The following is a 22,961-nucleotide window of genomic DNA, read 5'->3' on the forward strand; positions in this document are numbered from 1 at the left end:
ACAGTAACAAAAAAACTAACTACTGCACTCAGTGGGCATGCAGGTCTGCAATCCCAGAAGCACTGGGGCCTAAGGCAGGAAGATCACAGTTCAAAGCCAGCCTCAGCAAATTGGTTAGGCCTTAAGCAACTCAATGAGACCATGTCTCCAAATAAAATATAAAAAGGGCTGGGGATGTGACTCTGGGGTTAAGCTCCTCTGGATTTATTCTCTGGTACTAAAAACCCCAAACCTAACCACCATAAAATCTCATGAAAGGTATAAAGAAGTACATCTTAAAATTTAACAACCAATCAAGAAATATGACTATTAAAAATAATTTTTATAAAACCCAACAATCTATAGAAAAAAGGCAGCATATGTGGTTTCTTTTGACCAATGAAAATATAAAATGGATGAATTCAAAGGAATACATTGGACATACATTGTTTAAAAGTTGCAATAGATGTACATTAAAAGAAAGGGTGATAAGGAATGGTGGTGTCTGCCCACAGTCCCAGCTACTAAAAAGGCTAAAACAGGGCTGGGATTGTGGTTCAGTGGTAAAGCACTCGCCTAGCACATGTGAGGTTCTGGGTTCCATCCTCGGCAACACATAAAAATAACATAAAGGTCACCTACAACTAAAATAAACATTAAAAAAAAAAAAAAAAAAAAAAAAAAAAAAAAGGAAGGCTAAAACAGGAGGATCTTGAGTTCGAGCCCAGCCTGGTAACATAGCAAGAACCCAGCTCAAAATTTAAAAAAAGGAAAAAAAAAAATTTTTTTTTTTTTGGTACTGGAGATTGAACTTGGGGGCACTCAACTACTGAGCCACATCTCCAGCCCTATTTTGTATTTTATTTAATTTAGAGACAGGGTCTCAGCGAGTTGTTAAGCACTTCACCATTGCTTAGGATGACTTTGAACTCTCGAGTCACTGGGATTACGAGGGTGCACCACTGCACCTAGTTCAAAAAAAATTTTTGAGAGAGGGGGAAAATGGCTGGGTTTGATGATGCATGACTGTAATCTGAACAGCCATGGAAGCTGACGTAGGAAGATCCCAGTTCAAAGCCAGCCTCAGCAACTTAGGCCCTGAACTATTTAGTGAGATCATGTCTCAAAATGAAAAATAAAAAGGGCTGGGATGTGGCTTAGTGGTTAAACGTTCTCCAGGTTCAATCCCAGTACCTATAATAATAATAATAATGATAATAATGAAAATAATGATGATGATGATGTGGCTCAGAGGTAGAGCACTCGCCTGGTATGCGTGAGGCACTGGTTTCAATCCTCAGCACCACATAAAAATAAAATAAAGGTATTGTGTCTACCTACAACTAAAAAATAAATGTTTAAAAAAAATAATGCAGAGACAGAAAAAGAAGAGATTAAAAACCAAGTTCTAAGTTGAGAGGAAGAAAATCCAATTTACCAGAAATGGAAGATATTTCTGCTGGAAACTCTCTGTCACCATCTATGATCAGAATATCATTATCTTCTACTGCTCCTATTTTCACTTTACGTGGTGTACTCAAAGCAGTTTGTTTCTTCCGAGACATTTTAGAAAATAAACCTTTGGAAGAACCTAGCTTTTTCTCAAAAGAGTTGTTTCTTTTGTCAAGTTCTTCTGGCTTCCCATTTATCTTTACTGGACTTACTGAATATTCATTTGGTTTCTTTCTTTTTGACTTCTGATTTTCTATTTCCACTCGTTTCCTTTTGCTTTCTTTTTGATTGTTATCAAGCTCTACTTGTGGATTTTCTGATTTGGGAAATCATAAAATGCATGTGCTGTTAATCAACAAAAAGCATTTTCAACACCCAGTAATCTTCATATCACTTCTAAATAGCCTGTAGTCTTATGACATTAAGATGAAAAGGTAAGAATGGAATGTGACATACTGAAAGTAAGCTGAGATTTTTAATATTTGAGTGCCTTTTGTATAAGATATGTAAGTTAAAATCCTCTTATCTGGCTTTCCTTAAATGAATGATTTATAATTAAAACTGTCTTTGGATTGACATCTATGGAAGCTGGCAGGCACTAATATTGCATTGCTCAAGATGCTTTGCTTGAAGTTAACATTTCTCCTTGCCATCTGTAAGCAATGTTCTGTCTATGGTGGCCGCTTCTAAGAGTCAAAGCCTAAGTCTTTATGTTTCAAAACCAAAATATTAACATTAATGATAATAATGATCACTAACCTTGTTTACCATGATACTCAGAAAGTGCCTGGTGCTCAATTTGTTTTTTTAGAAGCAAGGGAAAATATTTTCCCACAGAAAATTCAGGATTTGACCACCTAATTTCTTCTAGCAAAAGATTTCTTACTTCTTTAGTAAAATTCTTCCTTGTCCTTATAAGCTGCAATGAAGAATAAAATGCATAATAGCAAACACATATCATTTATGCATGTTAATCACAAAACTACCAACTATGTTCTGTTCATATTAAGTCAATATAAATGTTGGATTAGCTTTAGTCATTAAACACAAAGCTGCACTTGCATAATTTTTGAAAGACTTATTTCATATTTTTTTCTTTACAAGTAATTGTACTTTACACACCTATTAGACAGTGCTGACTTATAAAGCATCGAACTGTGCTATATAATCTAACATTTCTTTGAAGTTGGCTATTATTCTTTTTTTAAAAAAAAGAGAAAGAGAGAGAGATAATTTTTTAATATTTATCTTTTTTTTAGTTTTCGGCGGACACAACATCTTTGTTTGTATGTAGTGCTGAGGACTGAACCCGTGCCGCATGCATGCCAGGCCAGCGTGCTACGGCTTGAGCCACATCTCCACATTATTAATTCTTAAAATGTTTTTCAAGCTCTGTATTTACTGGGTGTGGTGGCACACGCCTGTAATTCCAGCAACTCAAGAGGCTGAGGCAGGGGGATGGCCAGTTCAAGGCCAGCCTAGGCAATTTAGGGAGACCTGTCTCAAAATTTAAAAAAATTAAAAAGGGATAGGGGTGGCTGGGGATGTGGCTCAAGCGGTAGCGCGCTCGCCTGGCATGCGTGGGGCGCTGGGTTCGATCCTCAGCACCACATAAAAATAAAATAAAGATGTTGTGTCCACCAAAAACTAAAAAATAAATATTAAAAAATTCTCTCTCTTAAAAAAAAAAGGATGGGGATGTAGCCCAGAGCTAGACTGTCCTTGGATTCAATCCCCAGAACTGAAATCATGTATGTGTGTGTGTGTGTGTGCACGTGCACATGTGTAACTCTGTGAATATTTAAAAGAAATCTGTATTTCAATTAGATACACTTTTAAAAAATTGGACATTAGGGGAAGAAAAGGAATTCTACGTTAAAAAAGTAGCATCCAATTTTTTTCCTCTGAAAGATGTGAAGAAAATGCCCTACAACAACAGATTAGCTCTCTAGTACTTACCATGACAGCAGAATTACTTTTTGAATTTGAATTCAATGTTGAAAATTCACCAAGAGCAATAACACATTTTGAGAGATCTATTACTTTAGTATTAGACTCCTTAAATGTAGTTAACAGAGGACAAGAAGGTAGTTTCAAATTCCATAACCAACACCCTGAAGAGAAACAGAAAAACTATCTTAATTAACTTTTTATACTGTGTTTACTGAATGTCAAATATGAAAAGACTTGATAAATCCTAACACCACAAAAAACAAACAAAAATGATGTGACAACCACATAGTTATCATAAAAGTACCAAAAACCCAAATGAGTACAAAGGGAACAATATCCTCACCTCTAACAAATACAATTAATAAAAATTCCTCCCAATTGTTAAAAGAAGCACATATTAGCAAACTTTCATTTCTTTTTTAATCAGTTTTGATACTTAGGGTAAAAATTTTAGGATTTTGGGGCTGGGGATGTGGCTCAAGTGGTAGTGTGCTCGCCTAGCATGTGTGAGGCACTGGGTTCGATCCTCAGCACCAAGTAAAAATAAAATAAAGATATCGTGTCCACCTAAAACTAAAAAATAAATATTTAAAAAAAATTTTTAGGATTTTAGGGGGTATTAGCAAACTCATTTAAAGTTTAAACTTTAAAGTCAAATCTGTATTCCAATCCAAATTCTGCCAACTATCATTCTTATATGAACAAGATTCCAAATGAGTGTGGTAAAATGAGTGTGATAAGTGCTCAGCAGAATTCCGGTTAACAATGAGTACTTCATAATTATTAAGGATGTAAAAGAAAGGGGATTCCCCCAGTTCTTGCCTCATCTGCTCATCTAAAAACAAAAACACTAAATTTGGGCCTGGCATGGAAATATACACCTATAATCCCAGTGACCCTGGAGATTGAGGCAGGAGGATTGCAAATCTAAGGACAGCCTAGGCAACTTAGCAAGACCCTGATTGAAAATGAAAAATAGGACTGGAAATATAGCTCAATGGTAGAATGTCCCTGGATTCAATCCTTAGCAACACCTGCCCCCAACAAAAAAGAAAGAAAGAATGCTCAGTTTTATAGTAGCACTTCTTTCAAAAATCGCATTCAGGAAAAAAAAAAAGCACAATCCATTTTTATATTTAAACATGATATTAAAAAAGGTTGAGTTGGGGATATAGCTCAGTGTTACAGTAATTGCCCAGCATGCATGAGGCTCTGGGTTTGGTTCCCAAGACCACAAGAAAAAAAAGGTTTTTTTCATCAACTTAATGACAGTGGCAGAAATGCAAAATAGGGAAAAGCAGAAAAAATTATTAGACTGAGAAATTCCCTATACCAAAAGAGGCTGAACAAAACTTATTAGGTAATAAGGTCAGAAACACAAAAGGAAAAGAAAAAAGAATAGAAAACAATATGCATTTCATGGTCATGAGGAATGCCCAAAACCAAACCTCAAAACCAGGGGAGCTGAACTTGTCTTTCTAAAAAAATCTTTATTTTATTTACTTATTTACTTTTATGTGGTACTGAGGATCAAACCCAGTGCCTTACACTTGCTAGGCAAGCACTCTACCACTGAGCTACAACACCAGCCCCAGAACCAAAAAGCTACAAAATAAAATGAAACAAAAACATCTCTGGGTAGAAGTAATGCTGACGTAATGATAAAAGCCTTTTTTGTACTTTATCAGTAACTAAAAACTGTAAGTAAAGGTTATGGTTGTTATAGCATCTGAATCCAAATAAAACTGTATTATGATTAGGCTGACACCATGGAATAAGATACTTTTGCACAGCTTCCTTGCTACTTGTTACCTGTGTATTCTATGAAGAGACTAATATGGTACTAAATAGTTGAAGCTGTTCTGAAAGGATGTGAATGGATTTCTCTGACCATACAATAATAATGGATAGGACAAATGTGTGTGTGTGTGTTTACTTACAAACACACACACACACACACACACACACACACACGCGCGCGCGCGTTTTTTTTTTCTTTAAAGAGTGCTGGTGATGGAACCCAGGGCCTCATGCATGCTAGGCTAAGTGCTCTCCCAGTGAGCTAAATTCCCAGCACTTCAGAGAAATAAAGATGATCTGCTCTGATTTCAGAGAGGAATTGCCTTCCTTTTAGAACATAGTGCCTGTCTAGAGAATATTCACTCAAGGTCCTTCACACTTTCCTGCATGTTTCTGACAAGGTATGGAGGAAGATTCCCTTTGGCTTCATTGCTCTGCAAACCTCCATTCTCATTAAAGTGAGTAAAAGGCTAAGGAAAAGAGGATGAAACATATACTTAAAATTCCCACTAAAATCACAAAAAGAATGACCTGAGGCTAAGAAAACTTAGCCTCATTTTAAACTACCTATATAGTTTTATATTACTTCTAACAGTTAAAAAGAGTAAATGTTGAATAATAATAAACTTACCATCATCTTTTTGTTGTATATGAACAACTTTCTGGAAACTGGTACTCAATGAATTGTACACATCCAGAACAGCAGCTTTCTTTGCAATTTGTCGTTTCAACAAATCTGGCAAACCACTCATTAGAAAATCACGCTTTGCTTTAAATTGTACATCACAGTCCTGAGATTTCTCAGATGTATCTTGACTTTAGAAAATGATTTGAAAAAGAAGAGCTAAGGTTATAAACACTTAAAAGAATAAAATACCTAGAAAATAAATACTAAAATTTAACTTAAAAATTAATCACCCATCTAAGATGTTAGCTAGTCTAATTCTTTTTTGGCTTATATAACACTAATATAAAAGCCTGCCATATTAATTAATAAAAACAAATATGTATTTTTAAACAATGACTTGAAGGACATCCACCAAAATGTTAACGGGATATCTGTAGGTGGAAGGAGAGTTTTTTCCCTTGTTATTTTGTTTTGTTTTCAGTGCTGGGAATCTAATGCAGCGTCTCCAGCATGCTAAGCCAATACTCTACCACTGAACTACATCTCCATCCCCAGGGATTTTGTTGTTGTTGTTGTTGTTGTTAAACACTCATTTATGTTGTAATTAGAAAACAAAATCAGTGCCACATTTCAAAAAGTTAACCAAAGAACTTGTAAATGTATTGTTTCCAATATATAGCAGAAAATTGATGTCTATCTCACTGAATTATCTTTATTTAAATTTCTTGGTATCAGAGATTGAACCCAGGGTTGCTTACCCACTGAACCACATCCCCAGCCCCTTTTGTATTTTATTTTGAGACAGGGCCTCTCTTAGTTGCTGAGGCTGGTTTTGAACTTGGGATCTTCCTGCTTCAGCCTCCTAAGCTGCTGGAATTACAGGCATATAACACTGAACCCAGCTTAACTGGCTTATCATTAGATTATGAATCACAGGAATCTTGACTACAATGGTAGAAGTGGAAGAGGTGAAAGGGTGGGGGAGAATGGAAGGCTGGAGTGGTGGTGGTGGGGGAAGGACTGTAGTGGGTGGTATATCACAGCTTATATACCCTTTCCTAACTGCCAGATAGAGAGTCAGAATTGCAATCTCTTGAGTGAAATGAGCGGAAGAAGAGTCTTTTTAAAAATATTTTTATTAGTCGTTGATGGACCTTTATTTTTTATATGTAGTGCTGAGAATTAAACCCAGTGCCTCACACATCCGAGGCAAGCGCTCTATCACTGAGCCACAACCCCAGCCCTGGAAGAAGAGTCTTGAAGCCAGATTAGAGAAATTAATCTTAGAACAGAGGAGATATATTTTTTCTTTTGTTAATAGGAGGAAACGGGGAAAAGAGGTATAGTTGTAGCTAAATTAGTGTGTTCCAAGAGCAGAAAGTAAACTCCAAGGAGAGAAATACAAAGTATTAATATAAAATATGCATGTATATTATGTTATAAATTGAAAAATAGTTTTAGGTGTGTGTGTGTGTGTGTGTGTGTGTGTGTGTGTTTTAGCTCAAAATAATGAAAATTTATTGTCTCACATATCTGGGGTATAGAAGTCAGTCCTCAATGTGATGGGAGGGTCATGCTCCCTTGAGAAATCCAGAGGGAAGAATTCAATTAATAAGATTAGAGATGAAGTGGGCTGGGGATGTGGCTCAAGCGGTAGCGACTCGCCTGGCATGCGTGGGGCTCTGGGTTCAATCCTCAGCACCACATAAAAACATAAAATAAAATAAAGATGTTGTGTCTACTGAAAACCATATATATATATATAAAAGCCTCCCAACAGAGAAAACCCAGGACGTAATAGAGTCACAGCTGAATTTTACCAGATCTTTTAACAACACCAGGCAAAGTGGCACATTATCTATGACCCCAGCAATTCAGGAGGCTGAGGCAGGAGAAATGCAAGTTCAATATCAGCCTGGGAACTAAATGAGACCCTCCCTCAAAATAAAAAGGGCTGGGGGTGTAACTCAAGTGATAGAGCACCCAAGGGTTCAATCCCCAGTACCATACAATAAATAAACAAACATACCAAAACAACTAAGGCCAATTATCTAATTAGTACTTGAAATAGAAAGGGAGGGAATGCCTCCAAACTCATTATACAAAACTGGTATTACAATGAAATCAAAACTGGGTAAAACACATCAAGAAACGAAAATTACAGGACAATATCCTTGATGAACAAAGATGTGACAATCCTTAACAAACACTTTCAGATCAAATTCAATAGCACATTAAAAAGATTAAACATCATAATCAAGTTGGTTTCATTTTAGGGATGCAAAGATGTTTCAACATTTACAAATCAATAAACGTAATAGGCATAATCAAGGACAAAATCACGTGATCTCAATAGATACAGAAAAAGCCTTCTGGTCTCTCACAGCTTCTGGGGCAGCCTTTGGTGTTCCTTGGCTTAGATACCTCACTCCAGTCTCAGAGTCCATCATTTCAGGGCTTTCCCCCATCATGTCCATGTCTCTGTGTCTCCCGTCTTCCTCTTACATAGACAGCAGTCATACTGGATTAAGGGGCCTCATATTAATTGCATCTGCAGGAATTCTATCTCTGAATGAGGACATGTTCTGAGGTACTGGGCATTAGAACATTAATCTATCTTTTGTGGGGACAAAATTCAACATATCAGAGATTTAGGGGACCACCCTGCATTCTTCCCCACCTTTAGATTAACCACTACCACCAGATAAAGTGGAGCATGTGTAGCCCTAGCACCACACACACACACACACACACACACACACACAAAATAGGCTACAGTATCTTGCATTCTAGAATGGGAACAGTGCATTCACAATACTGAGGCCCCAGCTGATGCTTACTGAAGTTTCTATGGCTGAGTTTGCTAATGCACCCCTGTACTAAGGCATTCAAGGCAAGCTCCCAAAGAATTTCCACACTCTATAGCCATACTTTTTATCCCAGGAATTCATTATGTTTTGTTTTTATTTTCTTGGCTAAAACATCACAAATTAGAGTTTTAAGGACTCTCGAAATTGACCTAGTTCCTCCAAACCTTTCTGTAGGACTGAGAGCTGAAGGTAATGTGAAGGTAATGCGTGCCTACCCTGCAGTCACCTACAGTCAGGGTAGAGGACCCAGACAGGATGGAGTTCTGCATGCTCGCTTCCTTCTTCTAGATATATGTGTATTTATATATAAAGCATGTCCAAGTTTTATCTACTGAGACGGCCTAGAAGCAGTGACACATCAGGAACAATGAACACAATGAGCACACAGATCTTGGTCTCTAAAAACCATGCTCCATGAAAAGCAGCTAGGTTTCCTTGGAAAAGTACCTGACTACAAAGCAAGGCAAGTAAAAGATGAACCTGGAACATCTTCCTGTTCAAAAAAGTAAGATATGCTCAAAAATCATGAGGATATGTCAAAGGGATATAGGAACCAAGCCAAGAGGCTCACATTGGCCAAATTAAAAACAATTTGAGAGGGCTGGGGATGTGGCTCAAGCGGTAGCACGCTCGCCTGGCATGCGTGAGGCCCGGGTTCGATCCTCAGCACCACATACAAATAAAGATGTTGTGTCTGCCGAAAACTAAAAAAATAAATATTAAAATTCTCTCTCTCAAAAAAAAAAAAAAAAAAACAATTTGAGCGTGAAAATAAATAATATTAAAGGATATAGCCCACTGAATAAAACAGTAATGAGATAAGCAAATAAACAAACATAAGATGCAAAAGCAAACTACCACATAGCAAAAGAATGATTGCAAAGCAGAATCACCATTTTGTAGGCATCATAGTGTGATTAATTCAGAATTGGTTAAGACTAATAGCTGAAGGTATGATGAAAAATAATTATTGGCATTATTTTAGAATACTTGCTGACCAGGCATGATACCTGTCGGTCTAGCTACTCAGGAAGCTAAGGAAGGTTGATCAAATGTTTAAGGCCAGCCTGGACAAGTTAGCAATACCCTGTCTCAAAATAAAAAGTTTTAAAAGGGCTGGGTATGTAGCTCAGTGTTAAAAGCATTTGCCTTGCATGTGGAATACTGTTAAAAAATAAAAATACCCAGGCATGGTGGCATATACCTGTAATCCCAGCAACCCAGGAGGTTTGCAAGTTCAAGGCCAGGTTGGGCAATTTAGGGAGACCCTGTCCCAAAATAAAACATAAAAAAGGCTGGGGATGTAGTCAGAAAGTAACCCCAGGTTCAATCCTCAGTACCACAAAATAAACAAATAAAGCTTGTCCATAAAATATTAAGTAATCCAAAAGGAAAGGGGGGAATTTAAGATGAAAAAGTCTGGCAGACACAAACATACCCAACTGATCAAGGTTAACATTCCATCAGTGGGACAGGTGAATGTCACATGCCTCCTTTTTTTTTAAAAAAAAAATATATATATATATATATATATATATATATATATATATATATATATATATAACTTGTAGATGAACACAATCTATTTGTTTGTTTGTTTGTTTATTTATATCTGGTGCTGAGGATAAAACCCAGGGCATCACACCTATGAGGCAACCGCTTTACTACTAAGCTACAGCCCCAGCCCCTTACGTGCCTCTTTTTGTGATGCGCTGAAAAGATCAGAGCACTAGTCTGTGTAATCCTGACAAGTGTATAAGCTGAGTCTAATCATGAGGAAATCACATGAAACCAGGGTAAAGGTCATCATATATCATGTAAAATCTTCATTCCTTAATAAAAACAGCCAAGGATATAGGAAATCTTGGTGAGGGGGCTATGGGAATCTTTGTAGTATTCTGGCAGCTTTTCCTAAACATAAGGTTTTTTAAATTTTTTTTGTAGTTGTACACAATAACTTTATTTTATTTATTTATTTATTTATTTATTTTTATGTGGTGTTGAGGATCGAACCCAGGGCCTTTCACGTGCAAGGCGAACGCTCTACTGCTGAGCCATAACCCCAACCCCCTAAACATAAGTTTTTTTTCAACACAAATTATTTTAAAAATTTTTTTCATGGTACTCAGATTGATGAACATAAGAATAACTCTAAGAAATCAAAGTAAATAGTTCAAAATAAGAAAACTGATTCCTGAAAACAATTCCGCTAGGTAAAGCAAATGCAGATAAAATAACAGTATACTCAAGCAATTATTTTCCTCATTTCAGACTGTCCTTCGGCAAAAATTTTTTTTTGTGGGAAGAGGGTATTGAGGATTGAACTCAGGGCCTTGAACATACTAGGCATACACTATACTGCAGACCTACTCAACACAGCCCTTTTTGTTTTCAGGTAGAGTCTTGTTAAATTTCTGAGGCTGACCTTGAACTTGCATCCTCCTGCCTCAGCTTCCCAAGTAGCTGGGATTATAGGAGAACAGCTGGGATTACAGGCCTATACCACCATGCTCCACACCCCAATTTTTTTTATTTTAAAAAGCACAGAATCAATCAAGATATTACAAAAGCAAAACAGACTGCTAGAGCTGATCTATAGTTTTTCAACCATAAGCTCTTCAACCTCCTGGTAGCTGCTAATTCATTAACATCTCTATTTCCCCCCATCCATCGACATTTTCCTTTATTAATTTCCCTCCTTAACCAGTTTGGATTCCATGTTTCATCATTAAATACCACTCAACAATCTACTCAATGCAATAGCTTACTTTTTGTGGAGCAGCCATAGTCACAAAATTAGGCTCATAAATTGAATTCACAATATCAGCTCAAAGGGCCCCCAATAACATTTTTCTGTTCCACTTGCTCTCCTACTCTACAAAGACTATTTCAAATCTTCATTCTCTTTGAACTCAGTCCCTGCCTAGTCCTACACCTCACCTTCAACAAGCAATCTCATCTTACACTAGAGAGGAAACAACATATAATAACATATAATTTCTTCATCTTCCTATGTAAAAAACACATAATCAGGAAATTCAGCAAATCTATCCTCTCTCTGTCATTTTTTTGTTTTTAGTTGTAAGTGGACACAATAACCTTTATTTTATTTTATGTGGTGCCAAGGACCAACCCAGTGTCTCACACATGATACGCAAACACTACCACTAAGCTATAGCCATAGTCCCAGCCCTGTCTCTCTCCTCTTAAAATAGGAAAGTTGCTCTCTATAACACAAGGCTTATTCCTCTAAAATAACTTGAAACTGATTCCATGTAATTGTCCCAACAAACCCTAAAGATTTCTCCTATATGCTCAGCTTCTCCTTAATCCTCCTCTGTGACTTTTAAACAAGATCAAACCTCTCATTAAATTAAAAAGTCCTGACTTGGCTCAGTGGTATACACTTCTAATTCCAGAAACTTGGAAGGCTGGGCAAGAGGATCTAAGTTTGAGGCCAACCTCAGCAACTTATCGAGGTCCCAAGCAATTTATCGAGATGCTATTTCAAAATTAAAAGTCAAAAGGGCTGGGGAGGGGCTGAGGTTATGGCTCAGAGGTAGAGCGCTTGCCTTGCTTGTGCAAGGCCCTGGGTTCGATCCTCAGCACCACATAAAAACATAAAAATAAAAAGTTATTGTGTACAACTATAAAAAAATAAATATTAAAAAAAAAAGGGACTGGGGATATGGCTCAGTGGTTAAGCACCCCTGGGTTCAATCCTAGTCACAAAACAAAAAACTCCACCATTTCAAAATATACATTAAAGGCCAAATGTGGTAGCACATGCCTATAATCCTAGTTACCTGAAAGGCAAGACAAGAGGATCACAAGTTCCAGATCAGCCTAGATAACTGAGACCTTATCACATACACACACACACAAAAAAAAAATTTTTTTAAAGGGCTAGAGGTATAGTTCAGGGGTAGGGCATTTGCCTAGCATGTGTGAGGCCCTGGGTTCTATCCCCAGAACTTAAAAAACAAAAACCAGAATCTTTAAAAATTAAGAAATTAAATTAATTGAGTAGAGTAGGTTTTAGAGACCCTGCTGCCCAGGCCACTTGAAGCTGTGTCCTAGGAGGCACAACAACCAGGGTACAGGTAGAGTGAATAAAGGGCTGGGAAGGGCCACTCCTGTTGATATAGCCTTGTTCACACCTTTTCTAATAAACTGGGGCTGGGTTAAAAAAAACAGAAGAAGAAGAAATTGAGCCAGCGCAGTGATGCACACCTGTAATCCCAATGGCTGGGGACGCTGAAGCAGGAGAATCACAAATTCAAAGCCAGCCTCAGCAATTTAGCAAGGCCCTAAGTAACTCAGCAAGACCCTATCTCTAAATAAAATACAAAAAGGGCTGGGGATGTAGCTCAGTGGTTACATGCCCCTGGGTTTAATCCCTGGTATCAAAAAGAAAAAAAAGAAGAAATTAAGTGAATTGGCAGATTATAGGATATACAGGATAAAGATGAATTAATTATCTATAAAGAAACAAACAGTTCACAATAGCTAGACTGTGGAACCAACCTAGATGCCCTTCAATAGATGAATGGATAAAAAAAATGTGGCATTTATACACAATGGAGTATTACTCAGCACTAAAAAATGACAAAATCATGGCATTTGCAGGGAAATGGATGGCATTAGAGCAGATTATGCTAAGTGAAGCTAGCCAATCCCTAAAAAACAAATGCCAAATGTCTTCTTTGATATAAGGAGGGCAACTAAGAACAGAGCAGGGAGGAAGAGCATGAGAAGAATATTACCATTAAACAGGGACGAGAGGTGGGAGGGAAAGGGAGAGAGAAGGGAAATTGCATGGAAATGGAACGAGACCCTCATTGTTAAAAAAATTACATGTAAGAGGAAGTGAGGGGAAAGGGGAAAAAAAACAAGAGAGAGAAATGAATTACAGTAGATGGGGTAGAGAGAGAAGATGGGAGGGGAGGGGAGGGGGGATAGTAGACGATAGGAAGGGCAGCAGAATACAACAGACACTAGTATGGCAGTATGTAAAAATGTGGATGTGTAACGGATGTGATTCTGCAATCTGTATACGGGGTAAAAGTGGGAGTTCATAATCTACTTGAATCAAATGTATGAAATATGATATGTCAAGAGCTTTGTAATGTTTTGAACAACTAATAGTAATTAAAAAAAGAAAAAAAAAGAAACAAACAGCCAGGAGCAATGGTGCACACCTGTAATCCCAGGGATTTCGGAGGCTGAGGCAGAAGTATCCTAAGTTCAAGGCCAACCTTGGCAACTTAGTGAGAGACCCTACCTCAAAATAAAAAACAAAAAGGGCTGTAGCCCACTAGCAGAGTACCCCTGGGTTCAGTCCTCAGTATCAAAAAATCTAAAATTAGAGAAATAAACAACTAGAAAATAAAAAATGTACCATTTACGATGAAAATTAAAAAATAGTACCATTATGATGAAAATAAAAAAATAGTATCATTTACAATAACATCAAATAATGAAATACTTAAGAGATCCATTTAACAAAATGTGTACAAAATTTCTACACTGAAAACTATAGCACATAGTCAAAAGAAATTTCAAACTAAGAAAGATGTACTATGTGCCCAGATCAGATAATTCAATATCATTATCTCTAAATCAATTTTTTAAAGTCAACAGAAATATTGGAATCATGATATTCTGTTTTTTTTTCGTGTTTATTTATTTACTTGCATATTGGGAATTGAACCTAAGAGTACTCTACTACTAAACTACATCCCCAACACTTTTTTTAAAATATTTTTTTAGTTGTATATGGACACAAGATCTTTATTTTTATTTGTTTATTTTTATGTGGTACTGAGGATCAAACCTAAGGTCCCATGCATCAGAGGTGAGTGCTCTACCACTGAGCTACAACCCCAGTCCCCCAGCCCTTTTTATTTTTTTAAATTTTGAGACAGGGTCTCACTAATTTGTCCAAGCTGGCAAATTACAACTTGAATCTCTCATTCTATTCTCTATGCAGTTGTTAGATTAATTCAGCAGGCACATTAAACTTCCAAAATCCAATTCTGCTTATATATGTATTATGCTTAAAACCCTTTGGCTACTTCTTTTTGTTCTTAGTATAATCAAAATCCTTTTAGACTGCCTCCAAGATCCTATAATGGCTAGCACCCACCTCTCCAGCTTAATCTCATATTCTTCCCACCCTTGCTCTCTGTGTTCAAGTCACACTGGTATTATTTCAATCTTTGGAAACTCCCATGTTCCGTCTAGCTACAAGTACTTTGACACAGATTGTTCTCTCTGGCTGGAACACTGTTTCTCCCCCTGATGAACTCCTGATATTCCTTTAGATTTCAGTTCAGGTATCATTTCCTGTACAAAGCCTTCCTTGATCAAACCAAACTTCCTTAATATAAACTCTAATAGCATTTTGTACCTCTCTTTAGCACAATGCCAATTTTTCATTTGTTGACCTAATATTTAATTATAGAAACAATCTTTTATTTAATTTTTTTTAGAGAATTTTAATATTTATCTTTTTTTAGTTTTCGGCAGACACAACATCTTTGTTTGTATGTGGTGCTGAGGGTTGAACCCTGGCCGCGCGCATGGCAGGCGAGCGCGCTACCGCTTGAGCCACATCCCCAGCCCTAAACAATCTTTTATTTAGTCTATAATCCTCATGAGGACAGGGGGATTCTGTCTTCTTCCCCAGAATATACCTAGTGCCAAAAATACTGCATGGCACACAGTAGCTATATAAATATTTACAGAACGTTCATAATCACTCTTTTATATTTTTGTTTTGTTTATTTACTATTTACTATTCTCATTTTATGTCTAGAGATGACCACAAAGCATTTGTAAATAATCAGGATCATAGCAGTGGTAGCACTGTCAGGAGTGTCATCTTTTTCGGGGTTGGAGGTAGGGTACTAGGGATTGAACCCAGGGGCAATTTACCACTGAGTCACATCCCCAGCACTTTTTATGTTTTATTTTGAGACAGGGTCTTGCTAAGTTGCTGAGGCTGGTTTTGAAGTCACGATCCCCCGCTTCAGCCTCCCAAGCAGCTAGGATTACACACATGTGCTACTGCCGGACTCCGCTCTAGTGTCATCTTTTAAAATGGACTTAGTAAAGCTCCAAATGATAATACACATGCTTTCTCACCAAAATAAATGAATAAATACAAAATGTATTCCATAAAATATTTTGGTATTTTAAAACTTACATTGGACTTACCTGCTCTCTTCCAAACCAAAGTCAGGATCAGCTGTTTTTGGAACCTTTCTGGCAATAAATAAAGGGGCAACTTTCATTTTTCCTTAAAAAAAAAAACTTCAGTTAGTATCAATGCTTACAATCTCCACTTATTTTCCGCTACTTTCAAAATTATATCTTTTTAGAATTCTAAAAATTAAAAAACAAATTCCCCCTGGTACTGAGGGGTGCTCTACCACTGAGGTGCATCCCAAACCCTTGTTATTTTTTACTGATACAGGGTCTCACTAAATTGCCCAGGCTGGCCTCAAACATGTGATCCTCCTTCGTCAACCTTCCAAGTAGCTGGGATTATAGGTGTGTATCACCACGCCTGGTTAATTATAAAATTTCTATATAATGATCTATTCCTTCAACATGGCAATATAGGAATCTCCTTGGAAGCTTTTATTTGTAACTAAAGATTCCCACAACCTACCTCTAGAGATTCTTGTTCAATATAAATAGGAAAAGATCTAAAGCATTAATAAAAGTTTTGATTTAACCAGATAATTTTTAAAAAATATTTTTACTTGTTGATGGACACAGTACCTTCATTTTATTTATTTATTTATTTATTTATTTTTTATGTGGTGCTGAGGTTCCTCACACATACTAGGCAAGTGCTGTTCCCCTGAGTTACAACCCCAGCCCTTAACCAGATAATTTTGATGATCAGTTAAGTTTGGGAAACACTAACTTAAATAAATAAATATAATAGAGATGCAGTAAGTTAAAATATACTTACAGACAAACTTAAAATTGTGAACAAAGCTGGGCACAGTGGCGCACACTTGTAATCCCAGCTGCTTGGGGAAGCTGAGGCAGAATAGTGAGTTCAAAGTTAGCCTCAGCAACTCAGAGAGGCCCTAAGCAACTCAGCCAGATCCTGTCTTTAACACACACACACACACACACAAAAAAAAAAAAAAAAAACTGGGGATGTGGCTCAGAGGTTGAGTGCCCCTGGGTTCAATCCCTGGTATCAAACAAACAAACAAAAAAAAAAAAGTGAAAAAAAAAATATGACTATTTTCCCTCTGAAAGACTCTTCACTATATCAAAATTTTGCTTATTAAAAAGGAAATAATAATATAATTAAAATTATCCATTTTACAAAAGAGACTAAATTTCCATCGTGAGTACAGTCAGAATGATCTCCCCAAAGGTTCTACTATTCATTATAAAAGGTATTAAATCTGATTACCAGGTACATTTTTAGGAGACTTGTCAAGCTTTTTTCCTAGCACATCGTTCAAACACTGAAGTTTCTTCTGATTTTTCTCTGATGTCTTTAAAGAAGTAGGACTTGAATCTATTATTATAACATCCTAAGATAAAATAAGAAAAAAAAAATAAATACAGTATTTCTCCTTACAGGGGATATATATTCCAATAATTCCAGTGGATGCCTAAAATCTCAGACAGTTCAAACCCTACATATACTAGGTTTCTTTTGTATACGTACTTAACTTATCACATACTGTTGCTGTTATTTTTGTAGCTTGAGATATGAGAGCAAAACTAGAATGAATTTCTTTTTACTTCTTCATAATTTTACAGATAAAAAAATTCCTTCTTATTTTTACCTTTTCACTTAAAAAAAAAAGCTTGGCTCTTTTTTGACATATTCAATTGCTAGCCTCCCTACTCTTGCATTTTGGGGCCATTATTAAATAAAATAAGGGTACTTGAACACAAGCACTACAATACTGCTTCAGATGATCTGATAACTGAAATGACTACTAAATGATTAATGGGCAAGTGGTATGTAGAACATGGATATACTGATCTGCACTGTCCTAGATCAGACAGAGTGGAACAGCACAAAATTTCATTAAGCCACTCAGACCCTAATTGCTTATTTCTGGAATTTTTTATTTATTATTTCCAGACCATGATTGATCATAGACAACTGAAATCGTTGAAAGCAAACACAGGTAAGGGAGCTATTATAAATCATACAACCAATGTCATTAAAATATACAAAAGGTTATAGTGATAGAAACCATAGATCTGGCAATTAAATTAGCAGCTCCATGTATCTCCTACCGGACATTATTTGATTGAAAAGAAAAAACATGATAGAATGATAGGAGTATATGTTTACATCATACAACTTTATATGATAGCAAATAGTAGTTTTAATATGACCATGGGACTTCATTTTAAAAGAAGCCACTTTTCCAAAAAAGAAGGATCAATATGGCCAAGCTATAAAAATTCTAGCCATATCCTTTTTAGAACTATACATCCTAGAAATTAATACGAAGTTTGTTATTTTCCTGTGGTCAGCATATATTTATTGAACACCTACTATATGTGAGTTAATATAGGAGGCTCTGGGAATACACAGACAAATAATACTCAATTGTCTGCTTTAAATGTTACAAAAAGGATTAGGAGAGAGAGAACTACTACATGAGTAGATAGTTTAGCTCTAACTTAGGGTGTTGAGGGCAGTATCTGCTAAAGAACAAAAAACCCATGAAAATAAAATACATATAGGAAAGGAAGCTATTTGTCTCAAAAGCATCAGCACAGCTTTCAAAGAAAGGTGGTAGAATTTACATAGTATTATTTATAATAGCCAGAAAGAAACAACCCAAATGTCCACCAAATGGTGAATGAGTAAATAAAATATAGTATAAACTCAGGGAAATTATTTGGCAATAAAAAGGAACACTTAGGCTACAACATGGATGAATTTTTCTAACATATACTAATGAAAGAATCTGAACAAAAAGGACCACATGTTATATGATACTGTTTTCATGAAATGTTTTGAATACGCAAGTTCATAGAAATAGAAAGCAGATTAGTATTGGCAAGGGCGGGGGAATGGGAGGATTAGGAATTGACAGCAAAGAGAGACTGGATGTCTTTTAGGGGTAATAAAAGTGCTCTAAAATTGATTATTATGAATGTATAACTGTGAATATACTATAAGGCACTGAATTACGCACTTTAAATGGTGAATTATATGGTATGTGAATTAATCTCAATAAGCTTTATTTAAAAAAAAAAGAAGATAGTGTCACTTTAGCATAATCTTTAAGGCTGAGCAAGAAATCTCAGGTAGAAAAGAATACTTGGAATATGTATCTCAAGATGAGAAAAACACAATGAAATCAGTGAAAATTGTACCACTTGAGGAAGAAATGAATAATTTAGTGTGACTGGAGTAAAGAACTGTTTCGAAAAACGGGAAGAGCCGGTTCAGGTATGGAAGATTTTCAGTTGACTTGAGAAAGATTCAGGTTGTATTTTGTAAGCAAAAGAAAGCCAAAGGCTTCTAAAGCAAAACTGAAAAGGATATTCTGTCTTCCACTTCAAGGCTATCATATAATGCTACCTATGACCTTATAAAGTTTCTTTCTCTCATTCCAAGCAAAATAGGACAGAATTAATACTATAGATATTTATAGTACTTACTTCTGTTTTTGGTGGTTTCTCTCCTTCAGGAAGCCTCTGATGTCTAGAGGAACGCCTTAAAGGTATCACTGTTTCTTCAGTAGCCTTTGACCTACAGATGTGTAAAGCTTTTGCTTTTTCGATCAATTGTTTTGCTTTTGATATATTTTTTTGAGTTTTGCTTGCCTAGACAAAAATTTGAAATATTAATTTAGCCATGGCAAATATTTATATTTAATAATAGAAAAAAGTATATAATAATAGGAAAATATAATTGTAAATCAAATAACCAAGAAAGAAATGGTTATCACACCTTACTAGGAACCTTAAAATGAAAAGTATGTAGTTATGATTAGTTTACTTTTCCTATTTGAAATTATCTTGATAAAGATTTACTTGTAGGCAAAACACCTAGAAGCATGTCTGTAATATAGATTAGGATTGATGGTTATTTTCTCATCATCTTCATGGCAATATATTCCTTTATTTTAGTCACCAAAATCAGGTAAAATAGTTTCCAAATACAAATAGTCACTCAGTCTACTGTATGCAAAGCTCTGAATTGGATACCATAAAAGAAAAAAACATAGTACATGAACCTTGACTTCTAGGAACTTTTATATGGCAGGGAAGAAAGTAAAAACATACTGGCAATAACATAGTATATGCTATTGTGTGTATGTATATATCTTATATATACACAGAAAACAAGAAACACAGAAAGACAGACTGGGAGAATGATACATACTAGATACATAAAAAAATAAGCCATAGGAGTTTAGGAGTAGAGAGTATTTTAGGCTGGATCCTTTGGAGTGAGGCTGAAAAGGTATTATGATATGTAAAATGGTACTAGCCAAGAATAACATCTGTCTTTCAATCTTGGCTCTGCCATTGATGTATAATGTGACCTTGTACATTCAAATATTATCTTCCAGAGAATGTGCTTCTCCATTCCGAATTCCTTGAATCTTTTCATTGGGATTAAAAACATATACAAGCCAGGCACAGTGATGCACACCTGTAATCCCAGCAACTTGAAGGATTGAGGCAGGAGGACTGCAAGTTCAAGACTAACTTCAGCAATTTAGCAAGGTCTTAATCATTTAGCCAGACCCTGTTTCAAAATAAAAATAAAAAGTGGGTGGGGGACAGGAGTGGATGGTGCATGCCTATTATCCCAGCGGCTCAGGAGGCTGAGACAAGATGATATTGAGTTCAAAGCCAACCCCACAATTTAGCGAGGCCCTAAGCAACTCAGTGAGCTCCTGTCTCAAAAAATAAAAAGAGATGGGGATATGGCTCAGTGGTTAAACAACCCTGGGTTTAATTCCCAGTACCCCAAACAAACAAACAAACCATATATATATAGCAAAATGCCAAAGAGTTTACTTTATGTGATTCCTTTAAAAAGAATATATCTAGGGCCAGGGATATAGCTCACTTGGTAGAGTGCTTGCCTCACATGCACAAGGTCCTGGATTCAATCTCCAGCCCCCGCCCCCAGAATATATCTAATCACAGAAGAATAAAGTTTAAGGAAAGGGGCTGGGGTTGTGGCTCAGCGGTAGAGTACTCGCCTAGCTTGTGTGAGGCCCTGGGTTCGATCCTCAGCACCACATAAAAATAAATAAATAAACAAAGATATTTTTTTTAAAAAGTTTAAGGAAAATTTAACTATTAGTATTATCTAGATGGATAAACACCAAGCTTTTAGTGCTCTTAGGAAAACCAGTTTACTATTTATTTTCATAGAAACATGATACATTTCTCCCAGAAAATTATTAAGATTTTTCTCCTAAAGCTAGGACACAGTGATAAGGCTTCTGAGAAAAATCACAGTCCTCTGTTAAGAGGTTCATTGACAGACTATGAAATAAAATAATTGATCCAGACCCAATTTGGACACATTCACAAGATTTGTCTTGCTGGATTTACTGAATCCCAATTCTAAGAAATACATAGGACAAACCAACGCCCAGTACTTCCAAAATTAAAGTTGGAAGTTGTCCTTTAGAATTAAATAAAAAAGAACATGATGTATGCAATAAAGTTGACTTCAGACTTTTAACCGTTAGCTGTGGTATAATCAGCTGGCATCTAGAGTGCTTTCCAACAGGGTAAGGATCATCTAACTACTTACAGTTATTATACCATCATTGGGCTGATAATTTTGTTGTGGAGAGCTGTGCTATGCATTTATTATAGAATGTTTAGCAGCAATCCTGGTCTCTCTCTCTAAGAAACCAGTTGCACTCCCACTCCTCTAGTGATGCCAACAAAAAATGTTCACAGACATTGCTAAATATCAATCGCAGGGAGGAAAAAAGTCACTTCCCTTGAAAAACAATTCCTCTAAAGAAATAGGTAGGAGATATATATAGATGTGTGTGTGCGTGTGTGTGTGCACACATGCGTGCGTGCGCACACACACACACACACACACCCCACATATGAACAGTATAGTTGCTTCTGCAAAAAAGCTGCTTGTCCCCACTATGGGAGAATTGGATTGTCTTCAGAGTGAATCGATGTGTGCATGTTCCAGAAAAGCCACCAAGTGATTCTGATACAATCCTTGAGTCAAAACTACTACTGCTAGGAGCTGAGGCTACAGCTCAGTGGCACAGTGGTTGCCTTAGCACATGTGAGGCTCTGGGTTTAATCCTTAGCACCACATAATAATAAATAAAGACGTTTTGTCCATCTACAAGTACACAATATAAAGAAGAAGAATCTTTTAAAAACTGCTACAAAAGCTTGCTATCTCTTGGTTTTATTTAACAACTGTCATTTTTGATTTCTTATCACATTGTAGGCATTGTGCTTAGTACCCACATTATTAATCTCATAAAGTAAATATTATTTTTTTTAAATATTTTTTGTCCTCTGCTGCTTCTTATTTATTTATTTATTTATTAATATTTATTTTTTAGTTTTCGGCGGACACAACATCTCTGTTTGTATGTGGTACTGAGGATCGAACCCGGGCCGCACGCATGCCAGGCGAGCGCGCTACCGCTTGAGTCACATCCCCAGCCCCAAAAGTAAATATTACTTAACCTTATAGTATAGATGAAGAAACTTGTTAGTTCATGAAATGAGGAAACTCCAGCACCACACACACACACACACACACACAAAAATCTAAGCACAGAAGAATAAAGTTTAAGGAAAATTTAACTATTAGTATAAAGGCATTTATACTAATAGGTATACAATCCAATTCTCTCACAGTGGGGACAGACAAGCAGCTTTATTCTGCAGAAGCAACTAAACTGTTTGTGTGTGTGTGTGTATATATTTCCTACCTATTTCTTTAGAGGAATTGTTTTTCAAGGGAGGTGATTTTTCTCCTCTCTGCAATTGATATTTAGCAATATTTGTGGACATTTTTGGTTGTCATCACTAGAGGAGTAGGAGTGTAACTGGTTTCTTAGAGGTAGAGACCAGGGTTGCTGCTAAATATCCTATAATAAATGCATAGCATAGCTCTCCACAACAAAATTATCCAGCCCAAATATCTAGGTTGAGGAACCATGTTTCAAAAAATCTAAATTAGGGCTGGGGATGTGGCTCAAGCGGTAGCGCTCTCGCCTGGCATGCATGCGGCCCGGGTTCGATCC

At 36.4% G+C, this 22,961-nt stretch overlaps 1 protein-coding gene across 6 annotated transcripts in view; it reads right to left on the bottom strand.

Annotated features, from left to right (window-relative positions):
• The window catches only part of Atad5 (ATPase family AAA domain containing 5), a 61,359-nt gene that overhangs the window by 24,720 nt on the left and 13,678 nt on the right, over window positions 1-22,961 (bottom strand). For 5 of the 6 annotated variants that reach the window (XM_046424019.2, XM_046424018.2, XM_058572517.1 and 2 more), the window contains exons 5-11: window positions 19,357-19,521; window positions 17,129-17,252; window positions 15,904-15,985; window positions 5,816-6,000; window positions 3,391-3,545; window positions 2,191-2,350; window positions 1,418-1,747 (exon numbers count right to left, since the gene is read on the bottom strand). In XM_046424019.2, coding sequence (XP_046279975.1) covers window positions 1,418-1,747; window positions 2,191-2,350; window positions 3,391-3,545; window positions 5,816-6,000; window positions 15,904-15,985; window positions 17,129-17,252; window positions 19,357-19,521 — 1,201 coding nt within the window. The remainder of the gene's footprint in view (window positions 1-1,417; window positions 1,748-2,190; window positions 2,351-3,390; window positions 3,546-5,815; window positions 6,001-15,903; window positions 15,986-17,128; window positions 17,253-19,356; window positions 19,522-22,961) is intronic. The other variant, XM_046424020.2, reaches the window with a different exon arrangement.

This window comes from Marmota monax, unplaced genomic scaffold (assembly GCF_021218885.2).
Source record: "Marmota monax isolate L192 unplaced genomic scaffold, Marmota_monax_Labrador192_F-V1.1 WCK01_AAM20220418_F8-fsc00296, whole genome shotgun sequence".
In the NCBI taxonomy this organism is placed as follows: domain Eukaryota; kingdom Metazoa; phylum Chordata; class Mammalia; order Rodentia; family Sciuridae; genus Marmota; species Marmota monax.